We start from the raw sequence: 14,814 nt of genomic DNA on the forward strand, positions 1-14,814 counted from the left end.
TAGGGTTAGGGTTAGTAGTACTCATGTTCTGTTACTTAAAGTTTTGAATCTTGTACTTTTAGTGTTGTAGCCTATTGCTGAGAACTGCTCATGCGTATTTATGATAAGAGGCATTCAGTGTAATAGTCCTTTAATGTTCAGTATTCAGTGTGACAGTCATCATCGTTGTTGTCATATTAAAATATTATTTTAAGCACTTTAACAAGAAAAGTTGCAGAGTGCATCACAAATAAACCATCAAACAGACAAAGAAACCATTTGGACTCTAAACTCACTCTACTGGTTTTTATGTTGTTGGCTCCTCACATAATCTGTCCTCAGCTGATCTATGCTGTGGCCCTCACGTGCTCGAGCAGGACCCTCACAATCAGCTAATAATTGTGCCATTGATTGTGTATGTGTCAGTATTCAGCCACCGGCCCATCTGTCTGCTCTGTGCAAGACATCTGCCAGCCGAAACTCGCCCTTATCAACGATCTGCCACATATTTATGAATGTCATCACTGCCACATTGTGCACTGCGGTGAAGGCTGCTCTGCAGGTTGTGCGTGTGTATGTGTGTGTTTGCAGGGGGGCAGCTTGTGCGTGATGATGATGATGATGATGCGCGTGACGCCACGGGCAGAAGCAGATCAGCGGAGCAGACAGGACCCGGGCTGAGGCAGCAGCAGCAGCAGAAGCAGCAGCATCCGCACCAACAGCGCCGCCACAAAAACGGAGCTCAGTGCTGCTGGAAGCTCGACTCTCCGCTCCTCTTCTCCAGGGTTTGAGATGCTCCGGCTCGGCGGCAGGATGTGCGGCTTGTCGGCCCTGCTCTCGGTGCTTCTTGCTGGGCTCGCGGCGGCGTCCTCGGACCTGTTTGACAACCAACTGGGCGACATCAATTACTGCAAAAAGCAATGCCAGCTCACCATCAAAAACAAAAGCCCCGCTAAAGTAAGTTATTCTTGTATGCTGTAGCGTAGGCTGCCTCTGCAGAAAGCGCATTATCAGCAGCGAGGTGACAGCTACAGCCTGCTGTCCGACATTTCAGCGCCTGCAACGATGCACAGACAAACACATTAAACCCGGCATGGAAAAAAAGGCATCTATCTTTACACGAAAAATATAATATAAACGCGTTTTGGTCTGTGCGTAATTGCAGGTTTGCTCCGGTTTTTCGATGCATCCTCTCTTGGATGCTACGTCGCACAATTGGGCCGAAAATGGATGCAGCTCATTTTCTTCTGCATCTTAAAGGCTCGTCCAAGAAGTGAACTGCATCCAGGCAGCTCATCTAAGACGTAATTGCAACAAGCTGCGCCAATTATTGTCTGAATTTCTGAATCCGCAATTAAGGTCGGTGAGGCCAGACGTATCGTACGCAGGTTACGGAGGATCAGTGAGACTATTGTGAAGCATGAAGCAGTTATCCTTCACCGACAGTTTACACAGCTCTCTGCTGCTCAAACAAGGCCAGACTGGATCCTAACAGGACGGTAGGTGATGGCAGGGAATTACAGGAGTTTCTGTGGTTATGAGCCTTGCTTAGATTTTCAGTGTCGGATGTTTTTCCTCCCACCTCCTCCTCCTCCTCCTCCTCCTCTGCTGCCTTCAGGTGTGGTTCAGGCGTCCTGTAGGGCAGCAGGAGTAGAGCTGCAAAGCGGATCACAGTCACCTGGTTTGAAGATTGTGACTGAAAACAGGCAGCTTTTGCATATGTGTCGAGTTCCCTGCTGGATGATAACTACAGGGATGTTGAATAAGCAGTCGACTTTAAACTGTTAGGCAGAGCTTCGTGGTTTGGGATAAGCACCCCTCTCTGCGTCCTGTGAATAAACAGGGAAATGCAGTGAAGATGATGACAAGTGGAAGGCTTTAAAAAACCGGTCATGGTTTTTTTTGTCTCTCCTGTTCCCAGAGAGGTCACTAGAGGGCGCCGTTTCCCCATTTGAAGCCGAGAATTAAGGCATTATGACCAAAGGGACTACAGTAATGTGCAGCTTCCTTTCTCACCGCCTCATTTTCTTGCACAAGTTTTATGCAACTGGCTCATTATCACCAGTTTTCTTTTACAGTGACTGATTATGACAGGCTATAATAGAGCAGCTGCAGCGTGTCATTAAGAGATACCATAACCCATCTCTCTGACATATTTTCTAACAAGGTTATGTTGAGTTTATCCAAGAGTGCTGGAGACATCTCTAATTTTGCACACACCCCCCCTCCTCGCCTCTTCTCTCTGTCTGGCTGGTAGGACTCCATAATGAACGCCTGTCACCGTGGCTGTCGCCTCTACTCCATCTGTCAGTTTGTCAATGGCAACGCCGGCTTCAATACCAGCAGGGAGGAGTGTCAGGGAGGTGAGTCAGTGTGTCAATCTGTCTGTTGGGCTGTTTGAATGAGTTTGCTGGTCTTAGTCTTGCTTGACGGAGGCCTCAGCCTTCGATATGTGGTGTCAAAGCAGAAGACGTGAATCCTCATGAAAATACAATTTGCATCGTGCAGTTGAACCCAGGTGTACTTAGTGCAGCATAATGTGCAGGTTCAACTTCTTACTCACAGTAATTTCTACCTGAATTGTGTATTAAAACCCTGAAGCAATGAGTCCTTTCGACAAGACAGGGAAGTAAATATATATCCATCACTCACTCTATTCTACTTAAAGGTAACTGTGGTCTCCTTTGAGTAGAAACCAAATGTAAGATAATTTCAGGTGGAATCAAACATTTAGATAAATTCTTAGACAAAAGCAGGTTGAAGCCACACTGCTTTCACACGCCTTTCCGGTCTGACATCTCTTAAACATTAAAATGTCGAACACGGCCGGGCTAAATATTGCACTGTTTCCTAAAAGCTGGCAGGCTCAGTGGGTATTTTCTGTGTGGTTGAGGCTGTTCGGCCTGTTTGAACTGCTGTATTGGAAATCAATGATGTGATTTGCCATCCAGACAGCAGATGCCCCATCGCCCCCTGTTTCAATAACGGCAACGTGGAGTGAATCGCCTCCACAGGGGCCAACAGATACATCTCGCTTGCATCTTTATCTTTCTTCCCACATAAACAGCCTGCACCTGATTTATTTCTTCTTGTCTCCTACCCAGCTGACTGTAGTGCGGCATGCCCACTCACTTTTGTGCTTCTTTTTTTCTTTTCACTCCTTCATCTGCACTCTCAACCCCTTGTTCTTCTCTTTCTTTCATGCTTCACAACTGTCCCTCCTTCCCTTTCTCTCCCTCTCCAGCCTGCCAGGAGGCATATATCAAGCTGCTGGAGCAGGACGCCTGCAGCACCGGCTGTGCCAGCCAACCCTCTGAACCCGAGATCAAGAGGAGGAAGGTGAGAAAGCTCTGCAGTCAATGGCTGCACGCGTAAATACTGAAAAGCAGGTATAAAGGCCAAAGTGACACTGGGCGTCTGAAGATTGATATCACTACCGAGAACTCAAGCGTGTGCTTATACTGAAACACATTGGCAGTCAGTACTCGTAATAGAGTGTCCTGCTCTCTCTGGCAGCTCAGAGCCATGACTCTCCGCCCTAAGCCCCCCTCTGTGATGGAGGCCGTGTCCAGTTGGTGCAATGACATCGTCAGCTCTGCCCAGAGCTTCATCTCCTCCACCTGGACCTTCTACCTGCAGGCTGATGACGGCAAGGTGGTGGTTTTTCAGGTAGGACCCGACTCAGTGGGCGGGCAGACTTTGCATTTTGGGCTTCCATCATTCTCGTGCCTCACAAACAGCATTTACCTCTGATCCGTCCATTCTGTGTTTAATGCTAAGACATAAATGGTTAACGGTTCCGGAAAAGTTTCTGCGCTGTTTTAGCAATTTATACAACCCAGTTGTTTTTAAACCTAAACCTAGTTCCTAAAAACACATCCCATCGAGCAAATCTGCTCGATGGGATGTGTTTTTGTGTTTCTGGCAGCAGCAGTTGGTTGTTAATAATTAATAGAAGAAAAACTTTGTAGTTGGGGTTCCTGTGGCTCAACTGAAGAAGAAAAATGGGCCACAGTGTAGATGGAAGCACCTACGTTGTCCCCAAACTTAATTCCCAGAAATTGAAGAAAACAGGCCGACAGGCAGGTTTTCAGCGCATTTCAGGATGAGTCCTCTTCCTGTTTTGGCTGAACACACTTCATACCCAATCTAATCAGTGAACAAATGCAAAGAGACACACAGAATGCATCACTTCTGCATTTTTCTACAGTCTCCTCTGCTGCATGAGTAAGAAGTAATTTAAGAATCACGTGGTGGCTAATATTCAGTGTGCAAGGCCTTTTTTTATTTCACTACACAGCTGAAAACTGTCAGTCTGAATATCTGCACACAGTTGAATCTTTAAGTACTTTCTTGCAACAGACACAGACAAATGAAATCTCCATAAATATTAAAATGAATATCTGCAAAGCTTTTTCATGTCGTATGTTTTTAATTGGAGGTTAAAAGCCAACCAGTGGACCTTTATAGATTATTAGCTGAGCTAACCTCTGCTTCCTGTTACGATAGTGAAATATCTCCTCTGCTTCACGCTGCTGTGGAGTTTGGTCGGCTGCCAGAATAACTCACAGCCCATTTTAGAGTCAGTGCTTCTGTGAAGGTTGAGTGAGCAAGGGCACACAGCAGGGTGGGGACAAGGTGGGTGAATTCATTCATTTCAGCACTTTAATTGTTTGTAAATGTCCTTTTAAATTATGTCACATGCCCTCAGCACCATGCATATTTGATGACCGGCAGGGCGAGCTGTGGTGAAGTTTGCCTCAGGACGGAAACATGCTGCAAGATTTAAAAGAGAGTGGACGGCACTAAAGAATAAAGTTCTGGCCGTGACAAATAAAAATTCACAAGTTATTCCTGGAGCTGACAGACTCATTGTTCATGCAGCAGCGTGATGACCATCAGCAGGGAGGTGCATTTTGGTCCTGGTGGTTTGTCCGACTGTTGAGGAACAGCTTCACTGCTGATGAACCGCATACAGTGACTCTCTGTCACCTCATGTGTATTTTCCTGCTGATCTGGATCCAGATACAGATCAGTCTCGGGAACCATTAGCTGATGATGATTTAACCTTGAACCAACTTGAATTTCAAATTTAACAACTTGAGACTGTGGCTAATTTCTATACACAGACACCTGCATGCGAATGTAGATAAATAAAAAAGCTAAATTGTCATCAGATGATAGCTGACGGGTTCAAAGATTCAAAGTCTTCCGCCTCTTTTTTTTACCTGTAAAGCCCGCTCAAATGTGATTGTTCAGTACTGCTTGGACGACAAACGCACACCAGATATCTGCAGTTATAGAGATTAGAAGCAGATTAAACATTTGCCGGCGTTTTCTATTATTGAAACAGCAAATTTAGATGTTTGAAGTATGATCCCTTCGAGGTTGTTCTATTCAAACTTGAACATACTGCTAAGATCACTTCCATGAACTACCTATACATTAAAGCTATAATAAGATTTGGTCCGTCTAACCACCAGACTACCCGACCATATCCTCCAAATTTCCAAAACTGGTTAGAAACCTGCATCCTTGTCAGGGGTTTTCCTGTTTGGATAATGTCACTGTGATGACATTTTTAGCCCCATAATTAAAGGGCTCAGTGGCAAATGATAGTATTTATGCACCGTAACCCATATAGAAGAGCTTCTGTGTAACAGAGGAGTCTTTTATATGCTGAAATTCACTATTAGGTAGAAGAAGCTGCTTGCAGACTGACCCCATATAGAGATGCAGCAGCCACAGAACGTGAAATTACCAACATTTCTTTCGGACTTGGTGATGGATGTTTGCTCTTTATGGCAGTGACATGCGGGCTGAAGCGGCGAGGGGAAGCCAGGCTCCACGGGGCTGTGAGAAGACTGTCAGGCCTGTGTTTAGTGGGCAGCTGGCAAACCGCCACCAACTTGACAGATTGACTCTCAGAGTGTTGAAACAACAGAAAAAGTCCAGCTAAGTTGAGGGACAGCAGAGGGGGAAAACAAGCCAACGCTGCCTGCAATATAAATGATGTGGATGTCCGTAATGAGCTGTCTACATACATCCATCTGTGTGCTCATATGTGTGTTTGTGTGACTTCAGGTTATAGGAATAACTAGTTGTGTGCAGCCTCGAGCATCATAAAAGGACAGCTACCAGTTCGCAGTCAGGGGCAGCAGTTAGCTCGGATTATAAGGGTGGAGTAAAGTCACTCTTAGGCCGCAACGGAGGTTTCTCTCCAGGGAAGGAAAAAAGAAAGAAAGGTTGTAATCATGAGGAAATATTGGTAAAACACAGCCCTTTAGTTCAGTCATTCCCTTCACACAACTCCCTTGTTATTTTGACCAATCAGCCCATGATAGCGCGACAGTGTGAGAGCGTTTGGGACAAAAGTGAGTCGATTAAAGACTTCCTCCAGCCGAGCTGCGGTTCTGCTAGCGAGCTGCCCCGCAGAACAAATTGAACTGGGCGTAAGGCTGAATACAAAGAGAGAAATCCCTACTCCCATTTCTTCTTGACAATTGCATTAGTCATTCCCCCCGAATGAATTTAAAGAAACAAAACCCCCGAACAGAACAGAACAGACAGGACCAGTGAAATTACAGTGTTTGAAGGAAGCGTGACTCTGACTTATGCTGCACTGAAATGGAAGTCAGAGTGTTTTCTCAGCTTAGTTTACTCATCCAGGCACAGTTAAGTGACATTAAGTGACTTGAGCATGACGTACAGTATGCATGTATGAAAAGGCTGGCAATATTATATTTTAAATTTGTTTTAATTATTGTTGATAAATGTCGCTAAAAATACTTTCTGACCTTCCTATTGTCTGTTGCGCTTAGCGACAAGCACATTAATTACTACTGAAGACATAAATCTTTAAAAATAGGTCTCAGTAATTTCCTAAAACAGCTGCACGCTTTAGGTTTTAGCCAACATTGGTCGAACAGGAGTAAATGTGCATTTGTTTGGGACTATTTTCAGAGGTGGATTAATACACATTTGATGCGCTAATGAGTATTTATGGTGGCAGGAGGAAGTCAAAACAATCTAAATGTTCATTTTAAGATGTGGCTCACTGATTTGCAGTGGAGCTTCATGGCACAGAGTAAGAAGCTGTGCTGTCAATTCTCGTTCGCTGGATCAAGTTATTGTTGGTTTTGGCCTTTTCATGAGTTTTGTTGACAGTAACAGAAATGCAGAATATCACCAGACTTTAAGTCCTTTAAGCCTGAAACATTTGTCTTTCAGTCTGGGGCACTAAATCCGTTCCATACTGCGTGTTGTTTTCGTCTTTTGTACACATTTTCCGTTTCCTGTGACATTTCACAGCTAATGGAAATATAAAAAAATAGAATCAAATGACCACATGGGGGCACTGTAATTAAAGTTCAGATTTTAAGACTCCAGATTAAAGGCTAGAATTAGTTCAGTCTACACAAAATATTAGCCAGATCGACAATATAGGTCTTTTTATATTAATTTATCAACCGTCAAAAGCTACGAAAACAGACTGTGTCCTGTGTCCAAATCAACTGAAACCCTGTCTGTTTATGACCGAGACATTTCTGAACCCCTCTTTCTTTCTTTCTTTCTTTCTTTCTTTCTTTCTTTCTTTCTGAAGCCAGAGCACCTTTTGCATTCCCCCTCATAATGCATGACAGATGCAGATCAGGCTCCGCTCGTTCTGATGGTTAGATCTCTTCAGTGTGCAGCCAATGAGAATCACCCCCCTCGCATCTACCCTCGTCTCCTCAAACCCTTACACTGGCGCTGCATCTGGTTTCAATGCACTTTGTCAGAAAACACTGCTCGCTAGGGGTAATAAACGGGGTTGTGAAATAAGCTTTTTAACGGAAGAGGTTTGAGGGAATGTAAGTGTTTTGGAGGCAGACTAACCGGCCACGTCCCCACGGTCAGCTACAGTTGGTGGTTTTGTTATTCTGGACAAGTGATGGAAATCGTCCAGCAGATAAAGAATCAACTATTTCCAAAGTAAAGTAATGAGAATAAATGAAGCTGAGGAGGAATTTAGTTGGTGTAAGACACAGCAAGAGGTTTCAAAGTCCATTGATCCACTTAGTGTCAAAATCGATATATACTGGGAGGTTGACACTACTGCAGTGGGATATACCGTACTCCTCTAAATACTTGTGTATGTGTGTTGTTGCTGGGGCCGGCGATGGTATTGTTACAACCGACTACAGCTGCTGTTGTAGTGGAGGCAGGGTCAGCGGTGGGGAACCAAAATCCTCTTTTAATGAGTTCTCCAGGGGAACCAGAAACAGTGTGCACATAATGAAACACACAACAGTGCAAATGCTGACAGCAGGCTGTGTGCATATGTGTGCAGCAGTTGTTTTAAAAGCCATTTTTCAGCTCAGTTCAGTCCCAGTTCAAGAGGTTTAACTTAACTGATCTGGGTGTGTGAGAGACAGGCAGGCAGTGTGAGTGAGCGGGAACAAAGGGTGGAAATCATTAGTTTCAAGGCAGTTTGATGAAGTTATACAACATACTGAATGTTCAGAATGAGATAAAACAGCCATTTTGCTGGTGTGCTTGATTATGATTTGGGAGATGTCTTTTCACTGAACAGAAGAGTGAATTCAGATTCAAACGTTAATTAAAATGTGTATTATCAGACTGCAGCGTTCTACCTTTGTTGTCACCTTTAGCTGATGTTTATTGTTTTCAACGCACATTTCTTCATTTTTTTAATATAACTTGGCCACCTCACCCTGACCTGTCATGCTAAAGGTTGAGAAAACTGCATTCCAGCTCCAGCAGGCCTGTAGACGTTAGCCGATCTTGACCTCTGACCTTTCAGTGGAGCAAGCAAAAAGAGCGTTTTTGGTTTCAGCTAAGCATCAAATGTTAATGCTTTACATCGAGTCAACTTTTGATAATGATATTAAAATAAAATTCGGTGACTGTCAGCTGGGTGTTACATTTAAATCAACTATATATTAGATCTTTTCTACAGCTCACTTCATTTTAATTTTCGTTCTACGCTTCAAATGTGTCGGGCATCAGGAGGAGATTAACCTAGCTTCGCATAAAGACTAGAAGTGGCTAGCCTGATTTTGTCAAAAGGTATCAAAATCCAGCTACCAGCACCTTTAAAGCTCAATAATCAGCAACTAAATCCACAGCGTGTCGTTTTTACATTCAAATATTTGTCTAGCTGTTCCCCCTTGCTTCCAGTCTTTATGCTAAGCTAGGCTAATCGGCTCTAGCTCCACAGTTACCGTACAGACATGAAAGTAGTATCAATTTTCTGATTTGAATCTTGGAAAGAAAGCCTATTTTCCAAACTGTTTCTTTAAAGCTCACTGTTAAGTTTCTCATTTCTCATATTTGATTCATCTACTGTGGTATTTCTCTCTGTTCGCTGGAGCTTCCCAGCCAACTATTCTTAGTTGCAGCTCCTCTGTGGTCTGACCTCTCGCTCTGCTAAACAGATCCTTTCCTGTCAGATCTGCTGGTGAATTACGGGGGTATAATTGCTGCCATGATGGCTGACTGTCTTTGTTGTTGTTGTTTATATCTCCTCAGAGCCAGCCAGAGATGGAGTACTCTCTGCCCGAGCTGCAGGCTCCTCGATCCAACGTGGCGGACAAACCCTGGCCTCAGGTCCACTCTCACACCCAGAGGCCCCATGGTGAGAACATGCACGCAACACACACACCGCACATGCACACATTTATCTGTGCACGTTGCTGCAATATCCCCCCCCATTTGGCAGGTGTGAGGGGACATGGCGAGAGGGGAGCATCCAAAGCAGGAGGCAAAGGGAAGCACCCTGTCCAGCACACGGACGACCCCACAGCTGAGCACGACTTCCTCGGCTGCATGTCCAGGTGAGCTGGAGTTACCCTGTGGAGAGTTGAAGAGTGAGATGGGAGAGCTAATGTGTTCCGCATAAAATACAGTTTCTCAGCCTGATCCTTCCTTACAAGCGGTTTATTGTCAGCATGAAAATCAGCTTGCAGAGAGTCCATCACAGCGCACATCATGGCTTTGATTATTGCCGGTCTTATAATATCATTGCGCTGTGATGTATGCGGTCCACATCAATCTACACGTTCAGCTGAATCACCTCGTGATGATATATCTTCCGCAAAAACAGAGGTAGACGTGATGGATTGAGATGCATCCGCTGAGATGACTCAATGTTTCCTGTCTCTGGAAGATAATTATAATACCATACTGACAGTAAGGAGGGAGACAGGGATTTAAAGCAGTAGTAGTAGTAGTAGTTGCATTGTCATATCTCTCATATTGAAAGTGCATTTTCACACATTTAGTTACACTGGATCGAGAACTATTTGATGTTTAGTTCCTCTGTATTTCTACCCCTCTCTAGTCTCATCCACAAACTCTTGTCTCCTTCTTTTTGCGTCTCTTTTTTTCGTTCTTCAGACGTTCAGGCCTTCCACGGTGGATTTTGGCGGCCTGTCTCTTCCTGTCCATCATGGTCATGTTGTGGCTCAGCTGCGCCAGCCTCGTCACCGCGCCGGAGCAGCACATCAAAACGCAGGTACACACACAGGGAAGCACCCACACCAGTGTAATCACATGCACATGTGAGGGGAAGCAATGACTTAATACGCTCACAAATCCAAGGGTGACTCAGCATACTTGGCAGAGCGAGTGGAGGGGCAGTTGGAGATCCAGGAGCACATTTCAATTCAGGCTGAAGCCTGAGGTCCTTGCATGTGTGCTGCCGACGTGTGCACCCATGTTTTATGATGTTTGCGTCACTTGAATTGGTGAAGGTGCACCCAAAATCAGACAAACTCTCTTTGTCATACATTCGTCAGCCTGACGACACAGCAGTGATTCCAGTGAAGCAGAGTAAACATGACTGTAATATCTGGTTCCTATCAGCAGTTCCCATCCACAACGGCTGGGACACTGCTGCACAGCCCCATTCCAAAAACGCTGGGACACTGTGTAAAACATAAATAAAAACAAAAATGCCATCATTTGCAAAAGTGTTACTGAGTCCATGTAGGAACTGAGCCTTTCAAGGATGCACCTTTCAGACTCAATCATGACACTATCACCTGTTACCAATGAGCCTGATCACCTGTGGAATGATCCACACAGGTGTTTTTGGAGCGCTCCTCAGCTTTCTCTGTCTTTTGTTGCTCCTGTCCAAACTGGTTTGAAACTGGTTTGTTGCCGCATCAAATTCAAATTGCCACTGTACTGTTTCCAATTTATGTCAGAAAGAGATCAGTAAATGATCACAATCTGCCTGTTTTACGCAGTGTCCCAGCTTATAGCCGAGTGAAGGTGTCTCTGCATCTGCAGTCTGTAATTTGAGTGGCACGCGTTCTCCAAACTTTGCTGATGCAGCCCAGATTCCCTGTGTTTACCTTGTTTAAATCAAAGACAGGGTTTCTAGGACAGCAGCTGTGTGCATCCTCCTCCTTCCCTCCAACTTAAATTACAACACTCCATCAAATCATTACAGGAACCGTCAGCCATATAAAGACTTTAAACAGGCTGTCTTTACATTCCCCGTTTGGGGTTTCTCACTTAATTGCTTCATGCAGTCAAATCAAGTCAAGATGTGGTGAAGTATTGTCGGTGGAGGTATGTGTACCCGGACTTGTTATCACTTGTTCCTCCTTGATGTCTTTTCAGCTGAGCATCAATGGGGATAAAGAGTTTCTGGATAATGCCCACAAAGTCAACCCGTACCACCTGAGTCCCGTGATCGCCGTCGCCGTGAAACAGTCAGAGGAGAGTCAGGAAGCCGGGCCGCTGCCGGTGAAAGTTGACCTCAACAAAACCTGTGTTTAGGAGGGACCAGCGGGAGAGCTCCATGTCTGAAACCTTTGGCCCTTCAGTGAAAGGGGTGAAACGAAACACATCACGGGACTCACTCAGTCACCAGAATTTTTTAAAGCATATTTTTAAGAGCATGGCACCCTCCCGTCATTTAGGATATCATACTGAATCATCTAGCTTGCTCTTGTTGGTCTGATGGCGCTTCATTTCTCTTGTACAGTCCAGATTTCCTCAAGTCCATCCTCAAGTTTTACCGTAATGATCCGCCTGCTCATTGCTTATTGATAAGTCAGTGCTGGAGACAAGCAGAGAGGATGGATTACAGCTGAGAGCCCTCGTATCATTTTTCATGTCCTGCGTGGACGAGAGAAGACAAACGCCGAGATTCATTTTAGATTTCATTTTGCCTCGTTCTCACAGAGAGTTTGGATTAATTGATGGGTTGCTGAGAGCGAGAAAAGGTGTGAAAAAATGGGGAGAGAGGAGGGAGGAAGACGAATGGAAGGTGGGCTAAATGCTTTGGCCTGTGAGCGCTGCAGGAAACAGATACTGTGGCTCACAGTTTATAATCTGTTTACATAATCAGCTTTCTGAGCTGTTTAGTAAACTGTAGAAATTCATAAATCATGTTTTCCTTCCATGACGGAAAGTAACTCTCAGGTGAGCTACACCTTCTCACCAAGTCCAGAGAAACGGTCAAACTCAAATCTAAAACAGCGTCTTCTGTCGCCACATTCCTGTGTGTGTGTGTTTGTGTGTGTTCGGATGTGTGGGCGTGTGTGTGTGTGTGTGTGTGTGTGTGTGTGCGTACATCTACAACAGCACACGTGCATTTATGGGGAGCAAATACTAAAAACTGGCAGATTCAAAACTGGAACTGGATCGAAAACCTTTATTTATTTTCTCCTCTATTTATTCAGTCATCGACACGAGTTATCTGTTGAATAGTGTTATTGAAGTGCCATGTACAGTTAATTCATCATGCAAATGTAATTGCTCTGTATGTAAAATACATTGTAACACAGATGGAAAGAGACACGTAGAGAGAGGATTGCACCTATAACTGTATTATTATTATTATTACTATTATTATTATTATTATCATATTATTGCTCTTATATCACTTCAAGAGTTCCTCGCTGTTATATGTGCCATGTGCTTTCTAATAGCTGACTATTTTGTATGTCCTAGGAGCACACACTGAAGGATAACCTCTGTAACGATGTGTAATGCAAAGCTTTTAACATAGGTCTTTGTTATTGAACAGAGTTGCACAGTCTTAGAGCAGATTTTCTGTTTTCCTCTCAGTGCTTTTGATGTCCTGTAACGCTCTCGTTTCATCCAGGCTATGTAGACAATAAACCGTGCATGCAAGTGACGCTTCGGTAGTTTATCTTAACCTCCGGCCGTGCCAGTATGGTAAGCCTCTGCTGTAGACTTGTGATTTTTTGTGTTACTATTTACTGTAAACATTGAATAGAATGTGTAATGAATGACAATATCCTCATATTTTACAGGAAGGACTCTTAATTAAAAAGCCATTCAATCAAAATCTGTGCTGGTTGGAGCTGAAGGCGTATCACAAGGAAGATGAATTTCAAACCGTATTGTTTCCTTTTTACTGGTCTGTTTATTTTCAATGAAATGATACTTACAACATGATGAAATAAAGTGTTTTCATTGTAAATAAATTAGAGGGTTAAGTGTGTGTTTTTTGCCATTTACACTAAAAAGAGGAATGAATTAAGAAGAATACTGCCACATAAACAGTTCATATTATACACTGTAGCCAGAGCGTGCATTTGTGCATATGTGTGTGAGTGTGTGTGTGTGTGTGTGTGTGTGTGTGTGTGTGAAGCTCTTAGAGAAAAAAAATGAAGCTGCAAAATAAAGAAAAAATTCTAGCCAGAGGAAAAGCAGACTGAATATCTAAATACTGAAGAGTTCAAGATACGCCTCATTTCCAAAAGTATGTGGACACCTTTTGTGTGATTGTTGAGGAGCTCACATCAAAATCACGGCCTTTAACACAATGCTATGCCAGGCTCCACTCTTCTAGCAAGGCTTTCCAAAAGGTTTCATGCACTGGCTGCTGGGATTAGCGAAGTCGGCCGCTGATGCTGGAGGATGAGGCTCACAGTCAACATTTTAATCCATCCCAAAGGTGTTGGAGGTCAGGCTCTGTGCAGGCCGGTGCTTCAGACCTTGTTGCATTGAAGCAGAGGTCGACCTTCTCCAAATTTGAAAGATGAAAGCACATTCTTGTCTAAAGCATCAGTGTATAATTCACCATTCCTTGGTGCTTCAGGGTTTGCTTCACACAAACCACCAAAACAGCCCCAGAACAAAGGTGTGTCCACATACTTTTGGTCAAATAATGTAGGTCATCAGTTTCTTTTCAAAAATCATAATTGAGCATTTAGTGCTGGTGATTTTTCAGGAAAAGCTTCCACTCCCAATAACCCATCTTAAGTGTGTAATACAAGTTTTTGTCCACTTGGTGGCAGCAGAGTTCCAGTATTTCTACCATAATGAGAAGTTTATTGGAGGCACTCTGTTAAATGCTGGAGTCCACCGTGCCTTGTTTTCAGTTCACCTGAGCTGAAGTGATGAATTTGATAATTATACATATTTATGCATCTGAGAGCAATGATTTTATTTTCGACGCAATTTAACATCATGTCCCACACCATTGTGGGATAAATAAAGTCTATCTAATCAGAGAAAGCAGGTTCTGCAGCCATAGAGGACAGATGTGTAGCTGCAGAGTTCTGGCTCTTAACTGGAAAATCCATACGACAGTATGCACAGAAGGGGCTGAGGAGGGCATGATAGCTGAGAAAAATAATGGGTGGCATTGAGCTGAAAGTTTGTTTCTGAAGGGGTGAAAAAAATGATCACAAAACAACATGACAGATGAGAGCTGCAGCATCAAGTGAAGGCAGATTTAGCTGCTGGGATGACTGCTGAGAGAATAGATGAAGCAGCTGCCTGCTTTCACCTGCAGGAGACAGAAACATATAATGAAGTTCATCTAAACCTGAGCTGGCGCGT

General features: G+C 43.9%; 1 protein-coding gene across 1 annotated transcript; it reads left to right on the top strand.

Annotated features, from left to right (window-relative positions):
- The first annotated feature begins 581 nt into the window (after positions 1–581).
- On the top strand, positions 582–13,452 carry tmem59l (transmembrane protein 59-like). The gene is made up of 8 exons (XM_076726106.1): positions 582–936; positions 2,237–2,342; positions 3,224–3,318; positions 3,496–3,648; positions 9,514–9,619; positions 9,704–9,818; positions 10,381–10,498; positions 11,614–13,452. Exons 1-8 carry the CDS (start codon positions 772–774, stop codon positions 11,770–11,772), a joined length of 1,017 nt encoding a protein of 338 aa, XP_076582221.1. The 5' UTR covers positions 582–771; the 3' UTR covers positions 11,773–13,452.
- Positions 13,453–14,814: the final 1,362 nt, after the last annotated feature.

Source organism: Chaetodon auriga, chromosome 3 (assembly GCF_051107435.1).
Source record: "Chaetodon auriga isolate fChaAug3 chromosome 3, fChaAug3.hap1, whole genome shotgun sequence".
Taxonomy (NCBI): domain Eukaryota; kingdom Metazoa; phylum Chordata; class Actinopteri; order Chaetodontiformes; family Chaetodontidae; genus Chaetodon; species Chaetodon auriga.

What these genes read in the sequence shown, in the direction of transcription:
- tmem59l (XM_076726106.1), top strand. Translation starts at nt 772, where the DNA reads ATGCTCCGGCTCGGCGGCAGGATGTGCGGCTTGTCGGCCCTGCTCTCG. An exon ending in AAAACAAAAGCCCCGCTAAA is followed by an intron (nt 937 to 2,236) that starts GTAAGTTATTCT and finishes TCTGGCTGGTAG; the next exon opens with GACTCCATAATGAACGCCTG. An exon ending in GCAAGGTGGTGGTTTTTCAG is followed by an intron (nt 3,649 to 9,513) that starts GTAGGACCCGAC and finishes ATATCTCCTCAG; the next exon opens with AGCCAGCCAGAGATGGAGTA.